The sequence below is a fragment of the Aspergillus ibericus genome (genome assembly GCF_003184845.1).
Source record: "Aspergillus ibericus CBS 121593 unplaced genomic scaffold BO80scaffold_56, whole genome shotgun sequence".
Lineage (NCBI taxonomy): Eukaryota > Fungi > Ascomycota > Eurotiomycetes > Eurotiales > Aspergillaceae > Aspergillus > Aspergillus ibericus.
The window spans coordinates 84213-109322 of record NW_020292154.1 but is presented as its reverse complement, the minus strand read 5'-3'; the positions used below and the strand labels follow the sequence as shown (position 1 = coordinate 109322).

The window sequence follows — 25110 nt, the reverse complement described above, 5'->3', positions numbered from 1 at the left end:
TTCAGCTAATCTATTACTGTCGAGGATAGTTGGAAATAGGTCTTTGAGGGGATCTAGGATGCGTTTGCTGGTGTTGACAATTGCCCAAAAAGGAAGTGGCATGCCTTGCCCCATATATTGATTCACTCGGCAGCTCTCCACCGCCTGCCAGTCTTGGACGCCACGTGCTGGGCCCGGGGAGAAAGGGGGGGGAAGCGGGGATCTTATCGCCGCACCTGCCAAGGCCCATGCTAAATCGGATCATTGAAGATCAGCATCAAAACTGGCGGAGCAGTTTAATTTGCCGGTTTGATCAAGGGTCGCAAGACACGGATGCAGATAATCTAGAGATGAAGGCGCCCAATCTCCGGGCTAGGTCTTCCGCCGCAAACCTGCCCGTGGCAGGAAGAAGCGAGCATCAACTTCTGCCGCTCTCGATCCGAATCGGCCTCGTTTTAATAAATGGAGAAGGCAGCCAGACTCATGATAAAGGATGGTGGCTATGACAGGATGAGCTACATGTTTCGTCGGGTAGAAAATGGTGCGTCCAATCAGAGTCGCCGCGCGCCAGCAAATCTTGCAGTAGTGGCCTGCACGCCACGGAGGGGCATAAGAGGCGGATTTTGGCACACAAGGCTGGGCATCGAGCTGCCTCAATGGTTACTTGGGGTGGCCCGTTTTAAAAGCCAACTGAGCGCACCGATCCCGAGTTCATGAACTCCGCGCCCACAGAAGACAGACATGGGCTCTAGGGAGGTTCGAGACGGCGGATCCGACGAATACTCTTTGTATTCCCATTACTAATGTTGGATATTGGCAGCATAAGCGGAACTGTCTATCTTTGAGAGTGGACCGAAGCATTTCAAGACTGTTCCTTAATCGCCTACTGACACGCTCATACCGATGGCACCAGCGTCTCCTCCTGGTTCTTGGAATTTCACAGTTGGATGGATCTGCGCCCTGCTGGTCGAGTATATTGCCGCTCTGCAGGTCTTGGACGAGACTTATGAGGACCACCCGGATGCCTTGCAAGCCAAGGGCGACTACAACGTGTACACCCGGGGCCGCATCGGGAAACACCATGTTGTGGTAGTTTGTCTACCCGCCAATTCGTATGGCTTGGTGTCCGCGTCCAGGGTCATAGCAAGTATGCGAAGCAGCTTCCCCTCGATCCGGTTCGCAGTCATGGTGGGAATCGCCGGGGGCTCCCCGGATGCTGGCAACGACGTGCGCCTCGGGGATGTGGTCGTCGGAACCCGGGTGATCCCGTACTTGTTCGGCAAACAAACCCCCAGTGGGCATGAATACACGGGCCATGTGCTTTACCCTCCCGATATTCTTCTGTACCGAGCGAATGACATGCAGCATCGCACCATGGTACAATTGAATATGGAAGAAATCATTGAGGACAAGATCGGCCGCATGTCCAGCCGGATCAAACGCAAGTTTCAACGGCCAGAGCAAACGTCAGACCGCCTGTACTTATCCGACTATGTCCATCACGAAGGTTGCGACTGCAGCAGAGCGAGCTCCCAGCTTTCCGATCGCCTCGTCAACCGCGAACCTCGTGTCCAGGGCAGCCGTGTTCTGGTCCATTCGGGTGCAATAGCATCTGGAGATCAGGTTATCAAAGATGCCCGGACACGCGACAATCACGCCCAGCGGCTGGGGACGCTTTGTTTTGATATGGAGTCAGCGGCACTGACCAACATCGATGCAATTGGCATTCGCGGTATTTGTGACTACGCGGATTCGCACAAAAATGATCAATGGCACGGGTATGCTGCTATAGCTGCTGCAGTGTGCGCCGTGGAGTTTCTGAAATTGATCCCCGTCAGTGATGTGCAAGATAGTCAGTTCAATATGGCGGAGGAGGAAGTCCGAAGGTTTGTGGCGGCATCCGTCGAAGAGGTGAGAGGGGCAGTCGATGCTACTCTTACCATGGCCAACCAACAGGCGGCAATCCCAAATATAAAGAGCACACTAGCTGGCATCGAGGATCGATTTGCCTTGCTGGACCGCTTGGAAAAATCAGTCATGACAAACAAGGGCGAAGATGACCTCACAGCAAAACACTTGCGCAATCTGGAGGAGTCTCACGGCCAACTTCAAGCTGCCCTGAACGATCTTTCGGAGACAACCCTACGCCAGAGGGATGAATCCTCCAGCCCAGAGACCCGGCAGACATGGTCCAGCATGCATACATCTATCACGGATAAGTTAGAGCGATTTCGAAGGGGAGCCGCCTCCATAAGCAATGCCTTATCGGTGACAGGTAACCTAGGCGACATTGGCAACTATGCTGGCAACGAAGACGTCGGGTTTGCTGGAGATATGGTTGGGCATGCTTGCGCCTTGAGTGACCTCCTAGGTACTGCTGAGAACGAGGATAAACAGGGTGTGGACGAACCACCCAGCTCATCGAAAAACGATTCACCCCCGCGTATCAAGTCACCGTCAGAATTCTTGACACCGTCTTGGAAACCTAACTGGCACAGCGATGCAATTTCCACCGGGGCACATTGCGTTAAGGGTGCTATAGGCAAGTTGGTGCCTCACCATTGGGAAGCCAAGAACCAGGCTGGCCCAGTAGACGACGCCTGTGGAGATGGTCCCGGTCTACCTAAGGTTACCGATAGCAATGTCCCGAATTATCTGAGATCGCCAGCTTCACCGGATGACACGAGGACTGAGTCAGTGTCCCCCTCACAAGAGAATAGTGAAATATTTTGTATCTATTCGGATACGGACGCGAGCAGCTTGCACAGTTCCCACAAGTCTAGCAAACCAGCGCCGCGACAGAAACCCAAATGGCTCCGGTCAGGAGTTAGCTTAACCGCGAAAGAGCCGACGCACTCGCCTCAACCAGAACAAGGCGATGGTGCTCTTCGGGAAACCAGGCGTCAGCCCCTGGCAGCACCTCGTCCAAAAAGGTTGGATAGAGAGCGGCTAAGAATGTTTGAGCAATCTGGTGGAGTCAGCCACGTGAATGTTTCTGTTAGTCAACACTGATTGCTAAGATTAACTATGCACTCTGTCTTCCCTCGTCTTGCCTTTTACCACCATTCTGCTTTCTGCACTAAAGGTTGATAGGAGCCCAACGACATTCTCCTTTGTCACGCATTTATAGGCTTTTCTCATTTCTGCGCAACTATACATATGCAATTCGTTCCAGAGCTAGTCCAGCTATCAACACACCATTGCACTACTCTACAAAGCCTCCGCAGTATCATGCTCCCACACAACAGGTATGCATGCAACCTAGTCAACCCTCAAGACATCAGCTCCCACCATCTCCGCCTCGCGATTCAACGCCTCAATCTCCGCCACCGTCAACGGAATCCCCTCGACCTCCCTCGTCTTCCTGGTAATCTGCTCAATCTCGCCCGGGTAATAAATCCGCTCGACCCCACCCATCTTCTCACTCCCCACCACCCGCTGATACAAATAATCCATCCGCTCCTTAAACTCCTCCAACCCCATAAACAGATCCGGCTTAATCGCCACGAGGAAATGACCCACATCCGCCGGTTTACTGGGATCATACGGGCCCGTGACCTCCCCCGCAAACGCACTCCCGGATAACACCCCCGAAAACACATCCATCATGATCGCTAGCGCGGATCCCTTCGGTCCGCCCATTGGAAGCATCACGCCCTCGAGGGCTCTGGCGGGGTCATCTGTGATGTTGCCCTCGCCGTCGAGGGCCCAGTCGGTTGGGATTTTCTCGCCCCGGCGCAGTGCTTTGTAGATTTTGCCCCGCGCGGCGATGGACGGTGCCATGTCCAGGATGAAGGGCGGGGCGGTACCGGCTGGGGCACCGCATGCGATGGGGGATACGCCCATGAGTTTACTTTTCCCGCCCCAGACGGGGAGCGCGGGCGAGGAGTTGGTGAAGACGAGAGACATCATCCCGGCGTCCAGGGCTTGTTGGACTAGCCAGGCGGACATGCCGAAGTGGTTGGAGTGTTTGATGGAGACGAGGCCGATGCCGTAGACGGAGGCCATTTCGATGGCTCGCGCCATGCCCATGTGGGCCGAGACGAAGCCGAAGGCGTTTTGCCCGTCGATAAGGGCGACCACGGGGGTTTGTTGGGTGAGGGTGGGTTGGGCGGTGGGGGAGAGGACGTTTTGGCGGATCCGTTTCATGTAGGATGGGATGCGGTTGCTGCCGTGTGTGTCCACGCCACGAAGGTCGGCTTGCACTAGGCAGGAGGTTATGATGGAGGCGTGAGAGTCGGACACACCGTTTTTGGTCAGAATGGAGTGGATGAATGTTGTGAGGTCGGTGGGCTTGATGTGCCGGATTTCGTGGGACGGGTCGGTCATTTTGATTGGGGTGACGGATGTGATGGGTATTTTGATTCTGTGTGTCTGGTATGTTGGTTGTGGATGGTTGGTGTAGATGTTGGAGCGAGAGCCTGCTTTTATGACGTGGGACGTCCGGGATGGAGGCTCGGAGATTGGCGGGCGACGAGGACGGACCCACACGGCAGCCACCCGCTGCCTACGGCGGAGCTCCGATTGGCTCGCATATTGTCTCGGTAGAGATGGTTGATGTTTGCCGATGAATCTTTGCGATATCCATCGCCAGTCAGGACAATGCGGCGAGAATCGGAAAGTAGGTTTTCATTGAGCTTCTGGTTTTCCACAGTATATTCCTCGTCCTTCACTGCGGGGAGGTACTGAAAATCTCCCACATGAGCCCATCAATATCGGACATCCCGCTCCAGCCCTGGAAATCGCCCTGCAAGAGGTCATCGAAGAGGTTTAGGTGGTACGAAGCATCATCTGGCAGGTTTCCTTCCTGATGGACCAAAGGCATGACCTCTGCATTGGAGTTGCCATGTACTCCAGAAAAGGCTTGGTTCTGGCTAACATGGCAATCTGGCGGTTGACGGGACGTGGCTGATGTGATTTGAATCGCGCCAGCCCGCGAATGCGTCTCTGTTTCAGCGGAACGCGATGTAACAGTTGTTGACTGACTCAGAAGCCGTTGGATTGTCACGCTAGACAACTCGTCGATGCATTCACGCGCTCGAGTAGCCTCGGTCCAGTGTTCCCCGATGCTGCTGAGTATGTTCTGCGCCACCGTGAGGTTCGAGACTAATTCATCCACGCGAACCTTGGCAGTGGTTCGAGGCAGTTTCCAGATACAATAGAGTAATACCAAAGCCCCGAGGAAGACTGAGTGGACAAGGAGTCGGCTATAGAGTAGGCTGCCCGTTCTGTATAGGTCGCCAAACCCTTGGAGGAGGTCAACGGCTTGATGAAAACATAGATCAAGGATTTCATCTGCTGGATGTGGAATTGCAGGGCTGGGACGTAGCAGCAAGATCATCGTTTCATGATACTTGATCTTACATACCTTGCCCATTCCATTTTCTCCACTGCTTGTTTGTTGCGGGATTTCTGATAGCCAATCCTGCAAGTAGTTGACAATATCCCGCTGCCAGGTGAATATGTCTCTCACTGGCGGGTATGCGTATGCGGGCACATCACGCTGGATGCTGTGCATGACGTATTTGATCTCTGAATTGATCTTGGCCAATTTGAACAGATGGATCGCGTGCGCCATGTGTGATAGTGATCCTACAGGTGGATGCTGGCTAATGTCTGGGTTGACGAGATTGTGATCCGGTATATCAAGCGGGAACTGTGGAATTGTCAGCGATGTAACGAGCCATGGCAAGGTCCCTTACCCTCATTTCACACGCCTCATCTCTGATTCCGATGGGCCGTCCCATCATCGTACATATGGCGCGATCAAACGTGTATACCACCCAGAAAACGCGTGTCCTCATCTCCTGCTCAAAGACAGAAATTTGGAGTGAGGAAGAAGCTCGGACATCGCGCTGCAGGCCTAGGTCTATCACGCTCGCAAGACACTGATAGTTCAGATTCCAGATGTTGACATCGGAGGACGGGTTATGCAGAGCATAAACCATGAGCAGCAATAAGCATTGCAGAGCAGTCATCGACCCATCTGCACAAACATGCTCGACATACCTCATTGCCGATGCATAGTAACCCTCCACCGGAAGGTGTACCTTGCATTCGCGAGAAAGGGCCAATGCCGCAATTGACAAGACCATGTAAACCTGGAAGAGATCCAAGGGATTCTCTTCTTGTGATGCATAGACTCGGTCAATCACAGACATATGGGTCGGCTCATGCAAGAACGGATACGTGAGATGGACCGTTCGAAAGTACTTGATTGAGAGCTCCACAGCGCTTTCCTTTCGCGCAGGTAACAGAGTGAGGTTATTCAACAACTCAGCCGACAGCTGTGCTGAACCTGCTGTCGCCCTTGTTGTTCCCTTTGATTTCCGGCGGCGTCCGGTGCTCGAGAAGATACGATTTGCGAAGAAATACCCACTGGATGGTCCGATGTATCGAGGACCTCCTCCAGAGGATAATGATACCAGGCCGATCTCATGTGCTTGCTGGTGTTGGCTACTGGTTACGCGTGACTGATCCAAAGACTGATGTTCATGTAATGCATTTGGCGCGCCGTTCTCGTTGCTCGAGTGTCTTGGCCCCTCGATGTCTCCAGGGGGTATTTGCTGTGGGTCCCCAGCCGTCACACCTCCAGAGTGATATACTGCAGACATGTCCGCGACATCATGTTGCATTGTACCCTCCGCCACTATCTCGGCATCACGGCCAAGATCAATATGGGCGCAGTTTTCCTTGACTATCGACTCCAACCACCGGATCCGGTTCTCCATATTCGAGATGTACCTTCGAGGAACCTCCTGTCTTCCATCATTGACACAGTGAGCCCCTGCCTTGAGGCAAGAGCTGCAAGATGGTTCATTTCCATCACACTACATGTGAAATATAAGCTCAGTCCGACGATGCAAGGTCTGGCTCACTTACGCGAATCTTCCTTCGTTGGCATCGCCTGCAGGCAGCGCGATTCCGGTTTCTGCGTGGGGAGTCCATCCCAGGTGCAGAACAATACCCAGGCTCTAATTATCGAGTGCGATCATTGGCTTGAGCGGTCTATGATGGTGTTGGGGTATGTGGTTGCCACGTGATCTTCTGGCTAGAAGCATGCCATTATGTCAGAGAAGTTCAATGCATCAACTAATCCATCACAACAATTTCGATAAGTAAATCAATCCAGCTGATTGGCGAGGGAGCTTGGCTGTCCGTTGTGTGGGGAAATAGTTGGGAGAAGAAAAGCTGGAGGCGGGGATCTCCGCTCGGTTAACGGACACACCCCGTGATGCTGACCATGTGATCTAATGCCTGATACCTGAGGCACCATTCAAGCTCCCATCTGGAGCGTTTCCATACGTTATGCTTTCAGCTACAACCATGACTAGATTTCGCTCAGTACAAGACATCCATCGGGTCTATGTTTATCAACATCGCTGCATGTTGGGATGTTGAACTGCGTCTCAAATTTAGACACCACCCTTGGCAAGAAATATATACATCCACACTTTCACTTAGTCCCATTATCCCTCAAGCTCAGCCCAACACCGGAAAATCACACATATACTCATCCTCCGCATCAACCTCGAAGTCAAACCGGACCAAATCCTCCTTATACGGAAACATATAGGTTGAAGTCACACTGCCACACCCATCTTAGCATTCCTATCCCAGTCCCAATCCCCACAAAACCTAACCCGGATTGAAGCCCACTTACTAATGATGTTCCTGACTTGCCTGATATTCCGCCAACGCAGCTTGATTCTCATGATAGCTCACCAAAGCGATTTGGAACCCTTTGCTGCGTTCAATGGGATCGGTCACACTCGGCCCGCCCACGAGGAGACGCCCGGATTTCACGCATGGGAGGGCCTTGAGCTTTTTCAGTTCGGTGATGAACCGTTGTTTGTGCGATTCTGTTACTTCGGGGCGGAATTTGAAGAGGACTGTGGTGGAGATTGGTTAGTAGGGTATGTATGTGGTGTTTGGAGGGGTTACTGACCGATGTGGACGAGAGTCATTTTGGGGGAGGGTTGGTGTGGGATTAGATGGGGTGATATGGAATGGAAGGTGTATACAAAAAGGGTGCAGTGAGATATTAAGGAGACATTGTGAGAGTTTTGGACGAATATATTGGGCATATTAAGCCGGATATCCATAGCCCATCGGCTCATGATAGGTGAAGCCGATCCGCGGCTAATCGACGGGCGCCTTCCGCAGGCCTCGGGAGCAGCCCGCTGGATGCTGATTAGTCCACACGAGAGCAATCAATGAACCATGAAGTGACGCCATTGAGCCATTCTGGTCTAACATGGATAATTTCTCTCAGAACCTTTGTCAGCTGAACAGTCTCGTTACTAACATAGACAAGGAGGAGCATCAACATTTACCAGAACCACCAGTCCCCACCAAAACAATGACCACCAACCCAACCACCATCCAAGCCGAAACCTGGACAACACTCCCCCGACAATTCCGCAATCTACAAACAAACTCCGAACACTCCCAGAACCAAAAGCGCGGAAAACCCCTCGATTCCTTCCTCGAAGGCCCCCTCTACGTCCCCGACCTGGCCCTCCTCTTCGTACCCGACATTCCCTACGGCCGGATCTTCTCCGTCGACTCCAACGCAACCTGGTTCCTCGTGATCGAATACGACGGCGAACCCAACGGCCTAGTATGGAACCACATCACACACAGAGTCGTGATCGCCGATTTCAAACAAGGTATTATGGAGCTGTAGCCGTCACCAAGGAGCTGAAGGTGCACGTGGCGCGTTATCATGGGGAACGGCTCAGGGGTCCAAATGACAAGAAATCTTTGAATGCAAAAAAGGGCGGAGTCCAAGGAGCAAGAGAAGAAATAGCGAGTTTTATATGGATATTGCAGGCTCCAGTAGCAGATACATGCGAATGCTAGCTAGGAAATCCAAGAAATCCTTCATCACACCCTCCCTGTCCAAGATGTTATCCCACCATCCACCACAAGCATCTGTCCAGTGATGTAGCGGGCCTCATCCGAAGCAAGAAACAGAGTAGCGTTCGCCACGTCCCAAGCATCTCCCATGCGCCCCATCGGTACCTGCTCATCACGCATCTTCATATACGCTTCTTCATCACCACCCGGAGCATACCGCCTTGCAAGCTCCCTCGTGTACGGCGTATAGATCAACCCGGGCACCACAGTATTCAACCTCACCCCCTTGCCCGCATAAATCACCGCAGTGGCCTTGGTGAACTGCATGATTGCAGCTTTCGTAGCAGAATATGCCACCTGAGGTTTCCCAATATAACGTAACCCCGCAATGCTCGACACATTAATCACGGTGCCGCCTGTTTCCTGCTTCTCCATGATCGGCAGGACAAAGTGACTTGTCAGGTAGACACTCTTCAGGTTGAGATCAATCTGCTGGTCCCAGATCTCTTCCTTCATTTCAGCGGGACCACCGGGCTCGGACTTGCCCACGTTGTTGATCAGAATGTCGATGCGCCCGTGGCGTTGCATGCAGCTGTCGACCAAAGCCTTGACTGAGGTGGAATCGGTGACATCGGTCTGCTGCACATCGCATACCCCGCCCTCGCTCTCGATTCGAGATTTGGTCCTTTCCGCGCTGGCTAATGTGCGGTTGCCGCCGAAAATCAGTGCGCCTTGCTGCGCGAGCTTCATGGCGATGGCGGCGCCGATGCCCCAGCCCTCGTCGGTGGTTTGGCCGAGGCCGGTGATTAGGGCAACTTTGCCGTCGAGTCGGAGCATTTTGCCAATAGATGTGGAGAAAACAAAGAAAGACGAAGATCAAAATTGCGGGACGAGTACCAAATGTATAATGTCTTTGAGATATTCTCACAGGATGTTGCAATTTTACTTTGTTTCCCCTCCACCATCAGATCCGGATCATCTCCGCACCCCGCCTATTCTCTCGGGACCCTTCCGTCCACCCTCAATCCCGAGCGGACCACTCCCGAGCCACCCATTCTATCACATCCATCAATCTATAACTTCACCTGGCCATACACAAACTCCCCAAATCACACATCCACACACAAGCAATCTATCTCATAATCCCACCAAAATGACCCCTCCCCCCCCAAACATCAACCCCCCACGCAGCCGACTACGACCTCACCACCCCCTCCCCAGCACCACCGGACTCCGTCAAACCCTCCCCTCCTACGGCGACGCACATTTCTCCCTCTTCTTGCGCAAAGTTTTCATCAAAGCCCTGGGCTACAGTGAAGACACGCTCTCCCGCCCCATCATCGAAATCATCAACACCAATTCCGGGTTCAACCCCTGCCACGGCAACGCTCCGCAACTCTTAGAGGCAGCCAAACGAGGCATCCATCTCAATGGAGGCATTGCGATTGATTTTCCTACGATTAGTATCCATGAGGGATTCTCCCACCCGACGAGCATGTTTCTGCGCAATTTGATGAGTATGGATACCGAGGAGATGATTCGGGCGCAGCCGGTGGATGCGTGTGTTATGATTGGGGGTATTCATTCCTTATTCCATGTTTCTGCTCTTCTTCTCTTTCGCTTTTTCTATTTTCTCGTACTCTCTCTGTGGTATAATCTGGAAGCTGATGAGTATTGTATAGGATGCGACAAAACCGTCCCCGCGCAAATCATGGGCGGAATATCCGCCAACAAGCCCGTCCTGCCGCTCCTCACGGGTCCAATGATGCCAGGCAGTCCTCGCGGAAAACGCGTCAGTGCGTGTACAGACTGTCGAAATAATTGGGCCTCGTACCGTGCAGGTACCATCGACGTGGAGGAGATAATGGCAGTTAACGAAGAATTGGCTCCTACAGTAAGTCTTCCCTTTTTGCTTAATCCACAGGGCTGATGGCTGCAGATCGGAACCTGCGGCGTAATGGGCACAGCCAGTACCATGGCATGCATCACGGCAGCCCCTCGGTCTGATTCCCTTGCAGGGTGCATCTGCACCGGCTGTGTCTGCGTCCCGCTTGCATTGCAGAGCAAACGGGTGCGAATGCTGTCGTGGCTGCTAGGGCTAAGCGGACCCCGCAGACTTTACTCTCTGTCGAGTCATTCTATAACGCTGCGATTGTGCTTCAAGCGATTGGGGGATCCACCAACGCAATGGTCCATCTCATGGCCATTGTCAACCGTCATCCCGATATCAAGGGGACATTTACACTCGAAACTCTCGATAGAATTGGTCGGACGACGCCACTACTAGTAGATCTCAAGCCTAGTGGGAGATAACTACATGACTGATTTCCATAACGCGGGGGGGGATGGTCTGCCTACTTCATCGATTACGTCCCCTACTACATCTCTCTACCCTCACCATCACAGGTGAAACAATGGGTGAAGTCCTGGACCGTACGCCCTTCCGGGACTTTGAGCACTCGCGGAGTATTATCCGCCCCTTGGAGGACCCCTTGTATCCATGCTCATCATTGGCAATGGTATATGGCAATATTGCCTCTGACGGGGCGGTGATTAAAGCGTCTGCATCAAAGGACAAAAGGTTACTGAAACATGAAGGACGGGCAGTGGTGTTTGAAAACTCGCAGGATCTGGCGATGAGGATCGATGATCCGGAGTTAGAGGTCACAGCGGATTCAGTCTTAGTGCTCAAGGGGATTGGGCCCATTGGGAACCCTGGGATGCCAGAGGCGGGGATGATTCCGATTCCGAGGAAACTGGCTGCCCAGGGGGTGATGGATATGTTGAGGGTGTCGGATGGGAGGATGTCGGGGACGGCGGGGGGGGACGATTGTGTCGCATGTGTCGCCGGAGGCGGTGGTGCCGGAGTCGGCGTTTGGGGTGGTGGAGACGGGGGATGTCATTCGGTTTGATGTTGAGGAGAGGAGGTTGGAGGTTGTGCTTGATGAGGGGGTGTTGGAGGAGAGGATTGAGAGGCGGAAACGGGGGGTTATGAGTGGGGGACCTGGGGAGGGAGGATCGGTTTGGACGCAGAGGCAGACTCTCGTCGGGGGTATAGGGGGCTTTATGAGAGGACGGTAAATCAGGCGCATCAGGGGGCGGATTTTGACTTTTTGACTGCCAGTGGGCCGTCCATCAATTGATGAATGATTAGTGGGGGTAGATTGGTTGATTTCTAAATACACATCACACTTTCCTCAGCACGCGTAGCAGATGAACTGTAGAATGTTATCCAATCTGGAGTGGCGGTCTGGTATAAGATAGAGGGGTAGGGCTGTAATGTAGAGAAGAGAAAGGCTTGCGAGCAGCATCCGCTGACAAAAAGGATGTTTGGATTAAGATGAAGCTAATATTTTTCAGGAAGCTTGAAGATGGAAATTCTCCAACATGATAATTTCACTATAGACAACAGGAGATTATATTCATTCACCCTGGCCTGGTCTGAATGCCGCTGCATCACGAGTCAGGGCTCTGCTCTCATTGGTCCCTTGAACGAAGCATAACGTGACCTGCATACTGCCACGACTTACCGCTTCGGCGAGAACCCCGAGGTGGGGGTCACGACGACGTAGAGTATCAAAGCACGCAGGGTACTGTATCCGAGATGATTTTAGCGCGTTTACGAGCCCGGCTCGCAAGTCTAGAGGATAAGGCATGGTCAGCCTGATACATCGATCTGATTCGAGGATGAGTCTCTTCACCGACGGTGATGTTGTCAAGGTTCCGGCCAACCCGGGCAAACGATGTCGATGAAATCTACCTTGAATACGCAGTATCCGCAGTTATGATAACCAAGAAACAATTATCAGAGATTAAACATGGCCTGCTGCCTCTGCTCCGCTTAGCATATCTCGACTCAGCCTTGTCAGAATCACGCTAACCCGGAAATGTAGGACCGCCAGAGCCAAGTTCAGACAAGCATATTCAATAATTCGAGCCATCACGCCATTCAATATGAGATGCGTGATATGTGCTCGCTTCCAGAGTGGTGATTGGCAGGCTCGCGTCGCTGTGGAACCGGGCCGCATAGGGCTGCGGACATAATCCCGGAGTTAGGGCCATGACCGATGCTGGATTGCATCTCCCACTCGGTCTCCGAATCAACCACGATATGTCAACGGCTTGTTTCATATCTGCACCTAGCATATCGTTAGATATAAAGGAACATGTATACCACCGTTTATCCCCAACCAACAACTTCACTCTACTCTACAACCGCCACCACCACAATGTCCATCCCAATCACCCTCCAAGCCCCCTCTCTCGACAACCGAGAAGCCATCGTCGATGCTCTCAACCGAACCGTCCTCTCCTTTGACACCGGCGACGTCGCGCTCTTCAACTCTGCCTTCTTTCCCGACGCGACCTTCACCTTTGGTGACAACGTGATGCAAGGGCGCCAGTCCATCCATGACAACTCCTTCGCCAACGTCGCCAAACTCGATACCACCCACTTTCTGAGCAACATTCGGGTTAGCGTGGTCGAGGGCACCCAGAACAAGGCGACGATCACGGCGTCCGCGCTGGCGCAGCATTATCGTCCCGGAGAGGGAAACAAGCCGGGTGCGACGCGATTGATGAGCGGATCGTTGTATTTTGTGGATGTGGAGAAGGATGACACGGATGGGTTGTGGAAGGTTCGCAACTGGGTTATGAAGCTGGTGTGGACGGAGGGCGATTGGGGGGTTATGAAGGGGGAGTGAGCCGATATTGCCCTGGGAGATGAGTGACGAGGTATGGGTTGTCTTAGAGTGTATGTGGCAAGCTCGGTTGAGACAAATTTGGTGTTTTGTATCATCGCCTATCGCCTGTTTATAAACACCTTGGCTCAATGAAACCAACAGGCTTGACCAGAGCTGATTAGTGCCATTCAGAAAGTAAAATGAGTTTCATCAACATACTCCCGTAGTTCATGACATGAGTTTCACGGGTTGACGATGGTTCTATATGCCAGTCTGGTGGTCAGTCACCAGGTATAATGCTTTTCATCTGTTTAGTGTCGATGCTTCTCCCATGATTTACATCCACCCTGTCGATTGAGCTTATTTCATATGGTCGATAACTCCTCATAACAACGACAATGGATGGTTCTCTCAAGCTGTCGGCTCCTCCACCACCTCAGCCCAATCACTCTCCACCTTCCCATACATAATATCAGCTAACCACTCCTGCAACAGCGCCACATACGGGACCTTTCCGACCGGAACCTCAATCCCCTCTCCACGATAATCAATATACGACACCGGAGTAACGAAATACGCCGTCCCCGCCGCAAAAGCACCCAAAAGGCGATTCTCCCTCGCCGCAGCCTGAATCTCACCCATCGTGTAAGACCGCTCTGCCACAGTAACAGGCTTCACTGATCCCAGCAACGCCGAGCCCTCCACATCTAACCTCTCCCGCAACAAAGCAAGAATACTTTGACGAGTAATCCCCGGCAGAACGAGATCATTCTCCAACGGACACGTGACAATCTCAACCCTTCCATCGGTCGTTTCCCAAATAGTGAATAAGTTCGAAGACCCAGACTCGGTGACCTGATCGTCCTTGCCAAACACCCAGAGAACTTGTTGGAACCCCGCCGTTGTGGCCTTGACGTGTGCTTGCACCGTAGGACCGTAATTAGCACCCACTTTGGACGCACCGGTACCCCCAGGCCAGGCGCGGACAGACCCTTCCGTGCTGACAACAAGTCTCATCCCGGTATCATCCGCGGACTGAATAGTCGGCCAGCAACAAATGATAATGAAGAGCCGGGCAGCCCGGGGTGCATGGAAGCCCAGACTAGAGTCTGTGCCAATCATCGTGGGTCGAAGGTATAAGAACCTCCCCGGATAGATCTTCGGCAGCCAGCGAGGGCCATCAATCTCACACAGCTTGCGGATTAGGTGTTGGACCTGTTCGGGGTCGAATTCGGGGAGGGAGATGCGTTGCGCGGAGCGGAGGAAACGGGCACAGTTGGCTTCGGGGCGGAAGAGACGCAGGTTTCCGTCGTGGCCGCGGTAGAGCTTTAGTCCTTCGAAACAGGAGGTCGAGTAGTGGAGGACGCTGGCGGAGGGCATCATTTCCATGGGGCCGTAGGGGACGAGTTGGGGGGTGGACCATCCTGCTTCGGTGGTCCAGTCGGCGATGATCATGTGGTCGGTACAGCCGGTGGCGGTTTTGGAGCCGGGGATGGGGACCTCGCGGGGTGTGGTGGTTAGGTGGATGCTAAGTCTGGAGGCATCTAATGGTTGGGTTGAAGTTGCCATTGGAAGAGGAATGTGTGTGGACAATGCTGAGGATGAAAGGGGGATTAGATGGAAGGTAAGGAGGGGAATCGGAAGAAGATGTAGACAGTAAGAATATGTCACTGACACTTTAATACAATGCTAAGAATATCTGCACCGGCTATCTTCCCCTCTTATGGGAGACATCGTGTGCTGCCAAGATGCTCAGGCGTAGGTGTAGGGCGTAGGGCGTAGGGCGCCCCTCAATCAATTTCATCCGGGAAGAAAGGCCACCACGATGTAGAGGAACTGGTTGGTTAGACTATTATAGTCCCCTATGATCCCTAGACTCTCAATATCTTGCATTCTGAAATAGCATTTCATGTGCTGCAGAGAGTTTGATTGTTTCGGACATCCGCAATATAGGGCGTGAGCACGTCGAGCGTAGGGCGTGCCAGCGGGTACTTTTCTATGAGCATTGCATTAGCGAGAGGGATTGTGGGTTTATTGTGCCAGGGCGCAGCAGATGCAAGATATGTAGAGGATGTACCGGTTGAACGATGAACGAAGGTACTTATCAACGGGTCTTTGAATCCGATGGATGCGTTGATGAGGGTCCGCGATGCTGTGTTTTCGAGGATTGCGGAGGGTGCGCCCCTGATGAGGGAGTTGGCGTGTGCGGCAAGGGCGTTGGGGTATGAGGGAGTTGATGAGGGGGTGGTGGAGCAGTTTAGGGTTGGGGCTCAGGTGCCAAGTTTGGCGTCGTTGTATTATTTGACTAAGGGGTTTTGATGAGGGGATTAGCTAGAAGGGGGGAGGGGGGAAGGTTGGTTATATTGTTAGAGAAATATGTCAAATTTATTATTCTATCCTAGCCATAGTTACATCCGGTGCCAGGGTCGAACATTTTTCATTTGATCACGTATGTCTCGCTAAGCGACATTCAAGAGCGGCGAACTACAATACTACTATTACTACTACTCATCTGACTTGCTAATCTTCACTCCCACCTCCACTAGTATCCCCAACACCATCACTACTACATAACGGGCAACCATACACTAACCAGCCGGGTTGGTGCAAGTAAACGGCGTCAGTTTCGTCTCAGCGAAAGACTGTCTCATGGCCACAATTGACGCCCACAGACCCATGCCTGCGGTTCCCAGTGCCGCCAGAGAATACAAAATGTCAAAGGTGTTCATGGCAAACTTCTTCTTGTAGCCGCGGATCCAACGCTTCAGACCATGGTCGACGCGCTTAGTCTCGCCTGTGTGAGGGTCGAATACTTCCTCGGGAAGCATGGCATCTTTCTGAATGTTGTAGCCGACTAGGAGCATTGGCGGGAAGGTGTAGGAGAATTGTAGGATGCACAGAGCGCCCACGAATGAGGTCAGGTTGCTGATTTGGGGAATGGCGCCGGCGATGATCCAGGCGAGGGCCCAGTAGATCGGAACTGGAAGCTCAAATGTCAGTGAATGGGATTGTAAGGGTGGAAACGGAGATGATGCCTACCCAGCGCGATCCAGATGAATTTGCCGGTCCGGTGGTCGAGAGGTGGCATGTGAAACACGTCACGTAGCACGGAGGAGTAGAAGACCTTGATGCCGATGTTGCCGTAAAGAAGGGCCGCAATGACAGAGGTGATGAAAGAAAGCGCATTGCCCAGGGTCTGGTAGCTGTAGGCAGAGTCCGGGATACCTGCGGGGCTATGTGAGTAGGGTAGTCGAGAATAACAAGGGTGACTGACCTTGATAAGCTGGGTTGTAGGTAAACTGTCCCTGTGCGTTGTATACGACCATGCCTTCCACCAGGTAACAGATATAGATGAACACTTCGGCACACAAAAATCCCTTCCAGAAGTCAAATCTATTAAACATGTCAGGAAACACACAGGTAATACACGATAATGGTGGTACATACGGTCGTCTCATCTCCGCCATCAATTCGTTGAATAGGGTGGCACCACCATACGCAAAGACACAATTCATCACGGCTGTCATCCGATCGTACAACGAAGCGGACTCGGGCCAATTTGCGCTCGTCTTGACCGGGCCCTTGGGTGTTTTGTAGGTAGTCCAAGCGGCGGAGTAGTTCGGTGGGTACTCATAGACCACGGCCATACTAGTAGCAAGTCAGCATCTCAACCATAGGTGAATCGGGGACCGTACGTCATGATAATCACGATAACATTAAGCCAGATTGCGAGGTTGGACAACCAGGACAAACGCTGCAGGGTCCGGATCTGACCGAGCACGAAACCAATGAGGGTGAAGATCACCTCAGCGACAACGACTATATTCCACAGTTAGAGTTGAATTTCCTAGGATGAGGACAGGATCTCACAGCAAAGGAAGCCGTTGCCACTGGAACCCTGGGCCATCTGGGCCAGACTCTGACCACTACTCTCGATCAACAAGGACACGTTGAGGAAGAATTGGAAGCTCTGAAGGACGTTGACAAGAATGCGGGCCCAAGTGCCGTACACCCGGAAGGCCAGGTCTCCGTAATCTGCGTGTGTCAGCTCGCCACAGGTGATGAACCTTAGGGTCACTCACTGCGCATCGGATACCGCGTGGAATCCAAACCGACAAACATTTTCCACAACTGCATGCCAGAGCTAGACGACTTAGCGCTGTCAGACTGCCATCAGCAAGGGAACCTACTAGTATGCCATGATTCCGAAAACAGTATACAGTGCCTTTCCGAGTTCAGCTTGTCAGAGCGAAAGTAGCCTGGGTGTGAGAAACCTACAAATCCTGGTCCATAACCCATTTGCTACGGTATGTTAGCATGGTGATTCTTAAACCTCATTATCAACAATGTATCACTCACACTGATAGCCCATGGCACGTTAGTCGGTCCTAGAATATCGGTAGTGATAAGATAGAAGATGGATCCTTGGCAGCATCATAGTCAGTCCTGGACAGGATCCAGTAATCGGGATACTAACCCCAGGTTGCTGTACGAGCGGCGCGTTGTGCCTGTTCCCATTCTGTCTCGCTGATGCCATACCGGTCCACCTTATCCCCTGATCCCTCCTTGGAATCCGACGTTGAGTTCGCGTCATCAGGTGTTGACCGCTGTTTCTCTGAAATCGCCTTCTCAGACGTCGCCTCGGGTTGGGGAGTCAGTTGCGGTGGGTCCGGCTTGATCTTGCGTCCGATAATGACATTTCCCAGCTGCTGCAAGCCTTTGTCATCGGTCCGAATATGCGTCTCGACCTCGCGGGAGCGTTTGGCCCAGAAGAGGTAGTTCTCGAAGGTGATCTTGCTGTCCAGGTAGATCGACTCTTTTCCGTGCAAGATGGGAGCGGGGATGGTATGGAGCGCATGACCGGAAGGTTTCTCAATGGTGACGCGATGCTCTTCCTCGGTGCCGATGATATCCGCCTCATCCCCTAGGCGGGGATCGGCCACTCCGCCCAGGTTGGCGGCAGAGATGACGCCTGCCATGATCCGAAAGGATGGACCGAATGACTTCAAGCTCAAGAAACACAAGAAAGGGCGATCAAGGAGGAATGTGGTGGGAAAGCAGAGACGCTATGCAGGAACGGGAGGGGGTGTCAAGGTCGTACGGCGTGGCCAAGATATATGCAACCTCTCACGGGGAGGCCAGTGCGAACGTTGCACCACCCTAAAGATTGGTGGTCTGCTGGTGATTGGAAGCATGGATGGTGCCCGGAGCAGAGACGGAGTTCCTGGGGCCCCTTGCCACGGCCGGGACCAATCTGCGGGTGCAGCATTATCGGGGCTATCCATCCTGGCAGCCACGGAACCACCACCACCCAATATCCAGCCCGGGTTGATAGGCAACTCCCATTGATTATTGGTTCCTCGCCCTGCATTAATTGCGGTTGCGCAGAACGCATGTGCGTCCTTTCTGGAACGTCCTCGGCCATCCCTCCCGGATCCGGCAGCTTATCCATCAGCAGGATTCTGGCATCCAACACTTCCCCTGAGCTTTCTTGTTGCATCTAGGTGAACTCCTTCCGCCTTTGACCTCTTTGGTTGTGTGAGAGCTATTCCAACCATGGAACCCTTGAAGAATAGTGTCCCTTGTCAAAGCTTGTGCCTCTCGGCAAAAGCTTGGGTCGCTCCGTAGCCTCGATGAAGAGACCCATATCTTCCAAGAAGCTTCCTTGGGCGGCCATGGCGCCGTGGCACGAGACCTCAGGGCAGATAGCAAGAATAGGGGGGCCACTCTCAGTGGGCCACGAAACCAGCCATGCCATCCGGACTAACGCGGAAGGGTTAGTGGCCCCTGGACAGAGTTTCGGTCCCGCTATCAAGCCGTCTGATAGGTGGATCCAAGTGGACTCTGTGCCGACTTGCATGATCGATCATAAGCGACGGAGTATTATTGTCTGGCAGAGCATGTTACTCTCGGTGGAATGGGATTCCATCCTACGCCCGGATATCACCGGAAACGGTAATTCCGTCATTATTATCTCAATCCAGGAGTGGTTCTTGAATGTACCATCGTAGGTACATTCCTGGACCTGGTAATCTGCCACATCGGGTAGAACGCTACTCATGTTTTTGACAAAGAGCTCCGCGACCTCATCAGACCCATAGGCATGATGTTGCAAATTAATGCGGATACTACACCATAGCGACAATCTCCGCGCTACCCCGCAACTAAACGACGCTAGCCGCCTTATACTATGGGAGCATCGCAGCGGCAATCACATCAATGGAGCCAGCGTTTCTGTCTCTCCTTAGTAGTAGGTATTAGTGAAGTCATTGGGCTGCGTGGGGTTTTAGGCCTAACCATCCAGAGCTCGCCGAATTGGTGGTCGAACGTTGGGTAAGGAGGTGGTTTGATCATTCGCAACAGGGTGTTCGTTTCACTCGCAGAAAGCACGGAGCGGTACTCCGGGTTGAACCGAGGCGCTTCCAGGATTTGGGCAACACGTGGTTCGTAGGAATCATAAGCGCCACCATCTCACCATCAATCGATGCTCAACTGGGGCAATGACGACTGACAAGTCAAACGCTAGATTAGGTGGGATACTCGTACCCCTCGTTTTAGACGCGTAAGTAATCATGACGCGAGTCATCAGTTGTACAGGAAATGATGTTGTGCCGGATGTTCGGCTGCTGTGACGATATGTATCTGAGGATGGCATGCTGAGGCTCAAAGCCAACTGCTATTCGAAGATCCTGGTCTACCGAGGGGAAAAAAAAAGCCCTTTGCAGCTTCGATGGCTGCAGCAATTTCGATAAATTCTCGAGCCAATGTTGGATTGGATGCTATGGGTGGTTTGTGATGGTGTTGGCTTTCATGCTCCGTTGTGGTCTGTGCTCAACCCCGCAGGCGGTAGGCGCTGGCAGAAGGCGTCCGGGGGTTTTTGATTTCCCCGACTCCGATCTCCATCCACCTACTCCATGCTATCTCTACCCATCTCGTCTCCCCTCTTCACGGTTCACATCTCCTTCACGACGCGCCCATCATGGAAGCCGACCTGCTAAATATCCATGGGGCTGATTCCTCCTCATCACCCCGACCGAGTCGGAGACGAATTTCCCGCGCAGTCCTGCCCACTCGCGTCAGTAGCGCCTGCGAGCGATGCCGGCTCCACAAATCTCGGGTAGGGACGCGCAGCCTCCCGCCATCCACCCGTGCAATGCTGTTGACTGACCGGCTGTGTTGATTCCGAGCACCAGTGCGATCCCTTTTGGCCGTGCTCGTTGTGTGTCCGAGCCAATGTCGACTGCCGCCAACGTCCCGTTGCTCAACCACGGCGAAGAACCCTCCGACAGTAAGCTCTACAGCCCTCAGGCTTCGAAATCATGCCTTCCAGGCAATGGCCCTGGTGATCGGGACCTGACGCCTCGACTCGTTGTGATAGACAGGAAGGTTCCAACAAGAGTCGACGAATCTCTCGTCGTCGACCCGACTCCCCCGTGTCCCTGGCAGTGAGCCGACCGGATGAAGATGGCATGGATAATGAGGTTCATTTGAGGAGGACAGAGAGCACAACTACTCAGCCAAGGTGTCACGAGCCGGAAAATTCGGGTGAAGGTCGCACAGCACAGCCGTCAATCGAACCAGGGGAGGCTGAATCCGCCATGGGAATTGCTCGAAAAATATGTGAGCTCGGCAGTCAGCATCTCGACGAACAAACCACTTCAGCCATTCCGGGTTACTCCGCCACTAACAGCGCGCCACTGGCACAAGAAAGCATTGCGGACTATCGACGTCCAATCTCATCCATCCTCGGCCAGCCGTTCCCTTCCACAGACCTCGTACATACCCTCCTAGGCGAGTATTTTGATGCTGTGCATTGGTTCTCGCTGGTGATCTACGAACCTAGGTTTCGGAGGAATCTCGATTCTATCGCCGACGGTTGCGCAGATCCCGCTCAACGCCCCTTTCTTCTGCTGCTAGCAGTCATGCTCGGTATGGCGGCGTGGTACCGGTCACGACGTGGTGGTCCGGACACCCACAGTGATAATGACTGGGCCCAATGGAGTGCTGATCTGTTCAAGCTTGTCGAGTCCAATTTGGTGGAGATGATGGACCAGCCGTCTGTACTCGCCGCTCAGACCTGCATCCTCATCGGATCGCACAACCTTTATCACGGTCGTCCGAATTTGTCCTTCACCCTTCTCGGGGCTACCATCAAGATGGCACACGCGATCGGCTTGCACCGGGAGCCAACCCTAGGAGACGTCGATGAGATTGAAGAAAGAAAGAGGGTGTGGTGGACAATCTATACGTGGGACCGGTTTGCGTCCATCACCTATGGAACCCCGTTGGGCATCAACGACAAAGATTGCAATCTGAGCATGCCGACCGATATTTACGAGGATCCATCGTTTGGGGCGACAGGATCCGTCCACAGTGAGCCGATCTGTTATTCACCGTACCAACGGGAGTTGAACCGACTCTATCTGATCGTATCGCCCGCGCTGGAAACAATCTTCGGCTCTCGGACTTCACGAACATCCCAGGAGTTGGTGGGCGATACCTTCGTAACTTTGGTCAAGCAGGCGACCGAGAATTTGCAAGAGTGGAGGCGTAGTCTACCCAGCCACTTGGTTCTCGACCTCCAGTACGACTTTCAGATGGATGGCCGGCAGAGCTCCAAAGCGCACGTCCTCCAGGCCCTGGCCCTGCAGCTGACATACGACAACATTCTTATAGTCCTCCACCGTCCTCTGATTGCGCGGCAGGTCGATCACCTCTCTACGAACAAGCTCTCACCCGGAGGAAGCGAGGTTGATCCCACGGCGTTTCTGACACCGCCCTTATCCTCAGAGACCCCATCTCGCTCACCCTTTGAAGGCACCCTTTTGAAGCCACAGACCGCCAGCTCCGAATTCTGGATGAAGGCCGCCGTCCGGACGTCGAGGGTAACGGAACTACCGGTGCTCGCCCAGCTGGCTACGGACAGCCACCTGGTTGCTTTTCTAGCTATTAATCTGTTCAACGCCGCCATTGTGTTGGCCGTGATGGCACTGTCGAATCCGTTGTCAGACACAGCGCAGGAAGTCAAGCGGACCATGACTCGCATCCTACGGCTGCAGGACGTTTTAGGCAAGCGGTCGGCCCTGTCGAAACAGAGTACGCATGTTCTGAAGAAGGTCATCACGATGCTCCTGCGCCGAGAGTCTGCCGCCATGCTGGCTCCCTTGACAGGGACCACTACGTTCCTGGATTATGATTCCAATGGACAGGTGCCTTCTGAACCCCATCTTATGTCCGTGGAAGATACACTGCGGCTACCACTGGATGCGCCCTTGGACTTGTCTGAACCCCTGGGTGTCAATCAAGAGGGGTCAGATGTCGTTCGTACTCATCGGCTGAACGATAGCCTAACCTCCGTTCAATATGGTAAGCATCGGTCCTCTCGGTAGCCTTGGTTGAACGTCTAATTCTTATTTATCTCTAGTAATGGTGCCTGGGCATGATTGCACTCTCCATGTTCCAGTTTTCGGGGACAGCCAACGGCAGCATATGCCTGCGTATACTAGCATGCCGCCGCCGGATTTATGGCAACCTGACCAGAACCTCTGGCAAGGTTCTAGTGGCTCCCCAACCGCCCGAGAAGAGGGCCATTACGCCAATGTTCAAAATGGACTCTACTGGCTATGGGATACCACTTGGAATGGGCTCTAGTTGTGTCCACTATGGTTGATGATCAAATTCCCAGCCGCCTGGGTGTCAGAAACTCGTGGCCGCGTCTAGCAGCGCTGTGATGCTCCCTATCATACAATTGCCTTGGCCATCTCCGCCTCCACCTCTGGCCCGTAGATAACGCTCTTGATTCCGACTCTGTTGGCTACATTCTGGAAAGCCTCCTCGACCTGCGAGAAGGAGTATTCATTCGTGACTAGGCCTTCAAGATTGACTCGGTTAGCCTCTAGCAGCCCGACGGCTAATTGGAAGTCTCCGGGACCGTATCGGAAGCTGCCCTTCACAATCACCTCTTTATCACAGATCTGCCCGATCGGGAGGGAGACGTTGGGCCGGCCCAAGCCCACTTGGACGAAGGTGCCTCCTGGCGCGATGGCGTGGAGGCCGCAGTTCTGACATGGCTCCGCGCCCGTGGCATCCAAGACCACATCGGCGCCCTCCTCCAGCCCAGCGGCGGCGAGCAAATCCTTCGCATTGTCTTCCGGGGATGTTGAGGTCATCTGGTAGGTGTGCGTAGCGCCGTATTTGCTGGCTACACTGAGTCGACTGGGGACAATGTCCACGGCGACGACACGGGCCGCACCAAAGGCACGCGCCACGGCGCAGCAGAGTAGACCGACTGGGCCGGCCCCAAAGACAATCACCGAGCGATTCTGCATGTCCCCTCCCAGCCGGCAGGCATGCACGGCTACACCCAGGGGCTCTACCAGTGCCCCGTCGCGCAAGGAGATGTGAGGGGGTAGCCTAAAGCAACACTGGACTGGTACGCGGTAGTATGTGCAGAGTGTCCCATCATATGGTGGGGTTGCCGCGAAGTGCATATCTCGACACAGGTTGTAGCGGCCGGCGCGACATGGCTCGCAGGTGTTGCACGATATGCCCGGCTCAAGCGCGACGCGGTCCCCAGCTGCGAGCCCTTTGACGGCGCTTCCGCAGGCGACGACAATTCCCGAGGATTCGTGTCCCAGAATGATGGGTTTCTCCACCACATACCGTCCGATCCGTCCATGTTGCCAGTAATGTACCTTCCGGGGGGTTAGGTCTGACAGGATGTAAGGGACTGTTGCACTTACATCGGAGCCGCACAGGCCGGTTGCCACCACCTTCACAATCACGTCTTGGTCGGACTGAATGGTGGGTGCTTCGCGAGTTTCATAGTAGAAGGAGCCGCCGGGCTTGAGCACGGCGGCGCGGTTGCTGTTCTAACAATTGTACGATCAGTCGCATTCCGACAACCACCAAAGGAAGCCGCCTACCTCTGGGGAGTCTGTGGTAGCCATAGTATGCAATTTGCAGTGCCGATCATTGGTTGGGAAAGACGAGAGTTATATAACGCTCAATATGGTCTGATTTACTGGGATGGCACGGTTCCGGCGGAGACCATCAGTCATGAACGTCATCCTTCGGCCCGACCGCACGGACACCAATGACGGGCGCCTTCTGTGTTCACTTCCCTGGTCAATCCGGTCCGACAACCTGCCAATGCAGGAACTATGGAGTACGCCGTACGGTCACTCCTCTTGCTGTTCTCAACCCACACCTCTAATTTCGTGTCCGTTGGGCGTTCCGGCGAGAATGCGTGAAATGAAGGTTGCAACGATCGCCCAACATCTCGATCCACGATGGAGAGGACGGTGGGACATCATACGGCCCAGGCCGATCTACATTGAGACCTGACAATAATGCCTCAAAAGGTTCATCCAGTGGCCTGGTTTCTCCCCGGTCGGCCCAGGGGAATGCCGGTCGGGTGATTGGAGGGATTGTCCGATGGTGGGTCCGGAACCGAAGTCACTCCCGCCCTCCGCCTTGGCTGCTGTTCCTCCGCCGGAACCGAACCGCCAGGCCCCAAATGACCCGGCTTGCATGCGCCAAGGCCCAAAGACCATCCAATGTCCCGTGATGATTCCCCGGACATGTG

The 25110-nt window shown here is 53.5% G+C and overlaps 12 protein-coding genes across 12 annotated transcripts; 5 read left to right on the top strand and 7 right to left on the bottom strand.

The window, feature by feature from the left end:
* Positions 1-882: 882 nt before the first annotated feature.
* BO80DRAFT_366150 (purine and uridine phosphorylase) lies at positions 883-2316 on the top strand (the record flags this gene model as incomplete). Its single annotated transcript, XM_025716230.1, has 1 exon — positions 883-2316. A coding segment is annotated over one exon (1434 nt), but the record flags the coding sequence as incomplete, so codon positions are not given.
* A 729-nt stretch (positions 2317-3045) lies between these two features.
* On the bottom strand, positions 3046-4478 carry BO80DRAFT_224922 (Ldh family oxidoreductase). Its single transcript, XM_025714427.1, has one exon. The coding sequence runs from the start codon at positions 4306-4308 to the stop codon at positions 3241-3243; it is 1068 nt and encodes a 355-aa protein (XP_025570833.1). The 5' UTR covers positions 4309-4478; the 3' UTR covers positions 3046-3240.
* Positions 4479-4648: 170 nt separating this feature from the next.
* Positions 4649-6927, bottom strand: BO80DRAFT_458939 (Zn(II)2Cys6 transcription factor; the record flags this gene model as incomplete). Its single annotated transcript, XM_025722317.1, has 3 exons — positions 4649-5635; positions 5682-6809; positions 6862-6927. 3 exons carry the CDS (start codon positions 6925-6927, stop codon positions 4649-4651), a joined length of 2181 nt encoding a protein of 726 aa, XP_025570832.1.
* Positions 6928-7396: 469 nt separating this feature from the next.
* BO80DRAFT_496970 (Dabb family protein) lies at positions 7397-8033 on the bottom strand. Its single transcript, XM_025724051.1, has 3 exons — positions 7928-8033; positions 7643-7871; positions 7397-7567 (listed from the first exon to the last, which is right to left on the bottom strand). Exons 1-3 carry the CDS (start codon positions 7944-7946, stop codon positions 7462-7464), a joined length of 354 nt encoding a protein of 117 aa, XP_025570831.1. The 5' UTR covers positions 7947-8033; the 3' UTR covers positions 7397-7461.
* A 308-nt stretch (positions 8034-8341) lies between these two features.
* BO80DRAFT_449232 (uncharacterized protein) lies at positions 8342-8668 on the top strand (the record flags this gene model as incomplete). The annotated part of the gene is made up of 1 exon (XM_025721732.1): positions 8342-8668. One exon carries the CDS (start codon positions 8342-8344, stop codon positions 8666-8668), a length of 327 nt encoding a protein of 108 aa, XP_025570830.1.
* Positions 8669-8868: 200 nt separating this feature from the next.
* Positions 8869-9743, bottom strand: BO80DRAFT_484234 (SDR family NAD(P)-dependent oxidoreductase; the record flags this gene model as incomplete). Its single annotated transcript, XM_025723458.1, has 1 exon — positions 8869-9743. The coding sequence occupies exon 1, from the start codon at positions 9676-9678 to the stop codon at positions 8869-8871; it is 810 nt and encodes a 269-aa protein (XP_025570829.1). The 5' UTR covers positions 9679-9743.
* Positions 9744-9994: 251 nt separating this feature from the next.
* On the top strand, positions 9995-11753 carry BO80DRAFT_484233 (dihydroxy-acid and 6-phosphogluconate dehydratase; the record flags this gene model as incomplete). Its single annotated transcript, XM_025723457.1, has 6 exons — positions 9995-10418; positions 10524-10637; positions 10683-10735; positions 10781-10912; positions 10957-11143; positions 11248-11753. 6 exons carry the CDS (start codon positions 9995-9997, stop codon positions 11751-11753), a joined length of 1416 nt encoding a protein of 471 aa, XP_025570828.1.
* A 1285-nt stretch (positions 11754-13038) lies between these two features.
* On the top strand, positions 13039-13701 carry BO80DRAFT_429037 (nuclear transport factor 2 family protein). The gene has a single exon (XM_025720385.1). The coding sequence runs from the start codon at positions 13071-13073 to the stop codon at positions 13542-13544; it is 474 nt and encodes a 157-aa protein (XP_025570827.1). The 5' UTR covers positions 13039-13070; the 3' UTR covers positions 13545-13701.
* A 233-nt stretch (positions 13702-13934) lies between these two features.
* BO80DRAFT_366223 (branched-chain amino acid aminotransferase II) lies at positions 13935-15092 on the bottom strand (the record flags this gene model as incomplete). Its single annotated transcript, XM_025716238.1, has 1 exon — positions 13935-15092. The coding sequence occupies one exon, from the start codon at positions 15090-15092 to the stop codon at positions 13935-13937; it is 1158 nt and encodes a 385-aa protein (XP_025570826.1).
* Positions 15093-15895: 803 nt separating this feature from the next.
* BO80DRAFT_429036 (uncharacterized protein) lies at positions 15896-18719 on the bottom strand. The gene is made up of 11 exons (XM_025720384.1): positions 18001-18719; positions 17883-17947; positions 17802-17825; positions 17714-17748; positions 17606-17667; positions 17394-17558; positions 17219-17342; positions 16971-17171; positions 16798-16916; positions 16563-16748; positions 15896-16503 (listed from the first exon to the last, which is right to left on the bottom strand). Exons 1-11 carry the CDS (start codon positions 18500-18502, stop codon positions 16112-16114), a joined length of 1875 nt encoding a protein of 624 aa, XP_025570825.1. The 5' UTR covers positions 18503-18719; the 3' UTR covers positions 15896-16111.
* Positions 18720-21045: 2326 nt separating this feature from the next.
* On the top strand, positions 21046-23179 carry BO80DRAFT_468540 (fungal specific transcription factor domain-containing protein). The gene is made up of 2 exons (XM_025722942.1): positions 21046-22889; positions 22948-23179. Exons 1-2 carry the CDS (start codon positions 21122-21124, stop codon positions 23172-23174), a joined length of 1995 nt encoding a protein of 664 aa, XP_025570824.1. The 5' UTR covers positions 21046-21121; the 3' UTR covers positions 23175-23179.
* On the bottom strand, positions 23174-24473 carry BO80DRAFT_429034 (NAD(P)-dependent alcohol dehydrogenase; the record flags this gene model as incomplete). Its single annotated transcript, XM_025720383.1, has 3 exons — positions 23174-24217; positions 24266-24394; positions 24449-24473. Coding segments are annotated over 3 exons (1108 nt in total), but the record flags the coding sequence as incomplete, so codon positions are not given.
* Between the last annotated feature and the right edge of the window lie 637 nt (positions 24474-25110).

Bases quoted from the DNA above. Each gene is read 5' to 3' on its own strand.
- BO80DRAFT_224922 (XM_025714427.1), bottom strand. From the start codon at position 4,308: ATGACCGACCCGTCCCACGAAATCCGGCACATCAAGCCCACCGACCTC.
- BO80DRAFT_496970 (XM_025724051.1), bottom strand. The intron at 7,568-7,642 runs GTAAGTGGGCTT...TGGGTGTGGCAG, and splicing joins GCAAGTCAGGAACATCATTA to TGTGACTTCAACCTATATGT.
- BO80DRAFT_429037 (XM_025720385.1), top strand. From the start codon at position 13,071: ATGTCCATCCCAATCACCCTCCAAGCCCCCTCTCTCGACAACCGAGAA.
- BO80DRAFT_429036 (XM_025720384.1), bottom strand. From the start codon at position 18,502: ATGGCAGGCGTCATCTCTGCCGCCAACCTGGGCGGAGTGGCCGATCCC. The intron at 17,559-17,605 runs GTGAGTGACCCT...TGACACACGCAG, and splicing joins CACGCGGTATCCGATGCGCA to ATTACGGAGACCTGGCCTTC. The intron at 16,749-16,797 runs GTCAGTCACCCT...ATAGCCCCGCAG, and splicing joins CTACAACCCAGCTTATCAAG to GTATCCCGGACTCTGCCTAC.
- BO80DRAFT_468540 (XM_025722942.1), top strand. From the start codon at position 21,122: ATGGGAATTGCTCGAAAAATATGTGAGCTCGGCAGTCAGCATCTCGAC. The intron at 22,890-22,947 runs GTAAGCATCGGT...ATTTATCTCTAG, and splicing joins CCTAACCTCCGTTCAATATG to TAATGGTGCCTGGGCATGAT.